Genomic DNA, 2,251 nt, shown 5'->3' on the forward strand with positions numbered 1-2,251 from the left:
CCGTGATCCAGTTCTGCCAGCGTGTTCGGTAGGTGCGGCCCCGCAGTGGGGAGTCCTGTCTCTGTGTCACCGACTTCCTCGGGGGGGTTCCCTGTGCCACGCTGGGGCCATGGCCTGTGGCATGCCGGGCACAGCAAGCAGGAGGGGAGCTACAGGTCCCAAAGGGCAGTTTGCCAATGGTATCTGCCCCACCACAGCGCTGAAGAGGACAATGCAGAGGCATGAGCAAGACCAACTCCTCAGGGCAGCGTGTGCTGGATGGGTTCAATGGGGACGATCACCCCCCAAGTGCTGCTGTCTGTCTCCTCCTGCATTAAAGGACTCTCCTGTCGCTTCTCTCCAGGTCTGTGTGTGGGGAATCAGTGGGCAGCAGACGCGCTCGCGGCTCTGCCGGGCTCCCTGGGACCCCACTGCACAGCCCAGCTTGGTCAGCAGGAGCACCCCAGGCTGTGGGGTCCTGGCTCTTGGGTCTCTGCCTGGCCTCGGCCCTTGGGGAGCGTGAGCGGCTCTGCTTCGGGCACCGGCAGGCAGGCCCTGGAGCTGGTCGCCCGCCAAAGCGGTGACACCATGCGGAGGGGGGCAGCCACGTCAGCACACGGGGGCCGGCCCGGGACGTTGATGCTTAAAGTGAAGCTTAGATGGAATTTAGGCATCTCTGTCCAAAAGTCCGATCCTGGAAATCTCTTCTCAGCTGGTCCTAACCTTGATGGCATTTAAATCCCAAGTGCAAGAAGTGTCACCGTCCCCATTCCTGGACATGTGGCACATGGCCGGGAGCGCTTGGCGCTCACTGGGCACGAGTGCTGCGTCTGTGCCCCAGGCTGATGGGGCCATCGCCTCCGCCAGGCAGCTCCACAGCCCCCAAACGTTGTTCTGAAAGCCCAAAACATCATCATCTTCCCTTGGGAACGAAGCACCAGGGTGGTTGCACTAGGCACTGCTGCCAAAATGGCTGTGCCTCACTCAGACCTGTGGCTGGGAGTGACTGACTGCCTTGGTGCGGCTGGTGTCCCCTCTCCTGGACCCCGCTCATCTGGCAGGGCCTGCGGTGGGAAGGGCAGAGATGGAGGAGGTGACTGGGGGCATCCCTCTACTGTGGGGTGCATGGCACCCCAAAAAGCAGGGGGTAGAAAACAGCCCCCAGCTCTGCCAGGTGCCCCGTGGCCCTTCCCCAGTGGGGCCGCAGGAAGCACCTGTGTGCCATGAGTGATGCCGTGGCTCCGATGGGCTGTGGCACCACACAGCGATGTGGGGCTGTTTGGGGGTGCTCGACTGCCTGCACCCCTTGCCTGGGGCACAAGTGGCTGGGGGTCCCAGACACACACGAGGGGACAGGGGGGACGGGGACAGGGATGATGGGGACGATGCGGACGGGGCGGCACCGTCCAGCCGCAGTGTCTAAGCCTGCGGGAGCCACAGGACTCACATGGGCCCATGAGATGCAGGAAAGCAGCTTAACTGCAGAATTATTTACTTTAACTCCTCTTTCTTTAGCTCTGTCCTTAATAGTCTCCCAGGCTCAGGGGGCCGGGCCAGGCCGGGCCGACGGGGGGGACCGCAAGACCCCCCTACCCCATGGAAGGGGGGCCAAGATGGGGGGCTTTGCCCCAGCAGCCCCGACCCAGCGCTCAGCGCTGCTCCCAGGACTCGGCAGTGCTGCAGAGCAGGGCCTGGCACAGTCTGGCATGGCAGCGCTTGGACCTGGATGCCGGGCTCCGTCGTGGCAAGAGGATGTGGGGGATGTCCGTTGCCTGTACTGCCCCTGTCCCAGGAGACCTCCCGGAGCCCCTGGGCTGGCGGGCGGCCCAGCTCCGGCTCAGCCCGGCGGGATGGGGACACTGCGACGGTGGCCGTCCCCGTGCCAGGGACACATTTAGGATGGGATTAGAGAGGAGACGGCCGGCGTGGGGAAGGGCAGGTGGGGACCCCTGGCACGATGGCGGTCACGGGGGTGCCGTGTGCCCACATGTGCGCTGCCGCCTGGCCGCGGGGCTGCACAGAGTGTCATAGAATCACAGAATCATTTAGGTTGGAAAAGACCTTTAAGATCATCAAGTCCAACCGTCGTGGCACAGCTCGGCATGGTGCAGCACGGCTTGGCACGGTACGACGTGCTGTGTTGTGGCGGGAAGGGCACAGCAGCCTGCGGCAGCCCCGGGTGGGCGCCATGCATTGGTGATGCTCCCAGACCGGCATCGTGTGCGCGCACCGGGGTGACACACGTGGGCACGCACCTGTGTCACGCCCACGG

At 64.2% G+C, this 2,251-nt stretch overlaps 1 protein-coding gene across 1 annotated transcript in view; it reads left to right on the forward strand.

The window, feature by feature from the left end:
- Positions 1 to 109: 109 nt before the first annotated feature.
- Positions 110 to 2,251, forward strand: part of CFAP45 (cilia and flagella associated protein 45) — a 32,008-nt gene continuing 29,866 nt past the window's right edge. The window contains 1 exon segment of the mRNA XM_009880804.1: positions 110 to 179. Coding sequence (XP_009879106.1) covers positions 110 to 179 — 70 coding nt within the window.

Source organism: Charadrius vociferus, unplaced genomic scaffold (genome assembly GCF_000708025.1).
Source record: "Charadrius vociferus isolate BGI_N301 unplaced genomic scaffold, ASM70802v2 scaffold1863, whole genome shotgun sequence".
Taxonomy (NCBI): Eukaryota; Metazoa; Chordata; class Aves; order Charadriiformes; family Charadriidae; genus Charadrius; species Charadrius vociferus.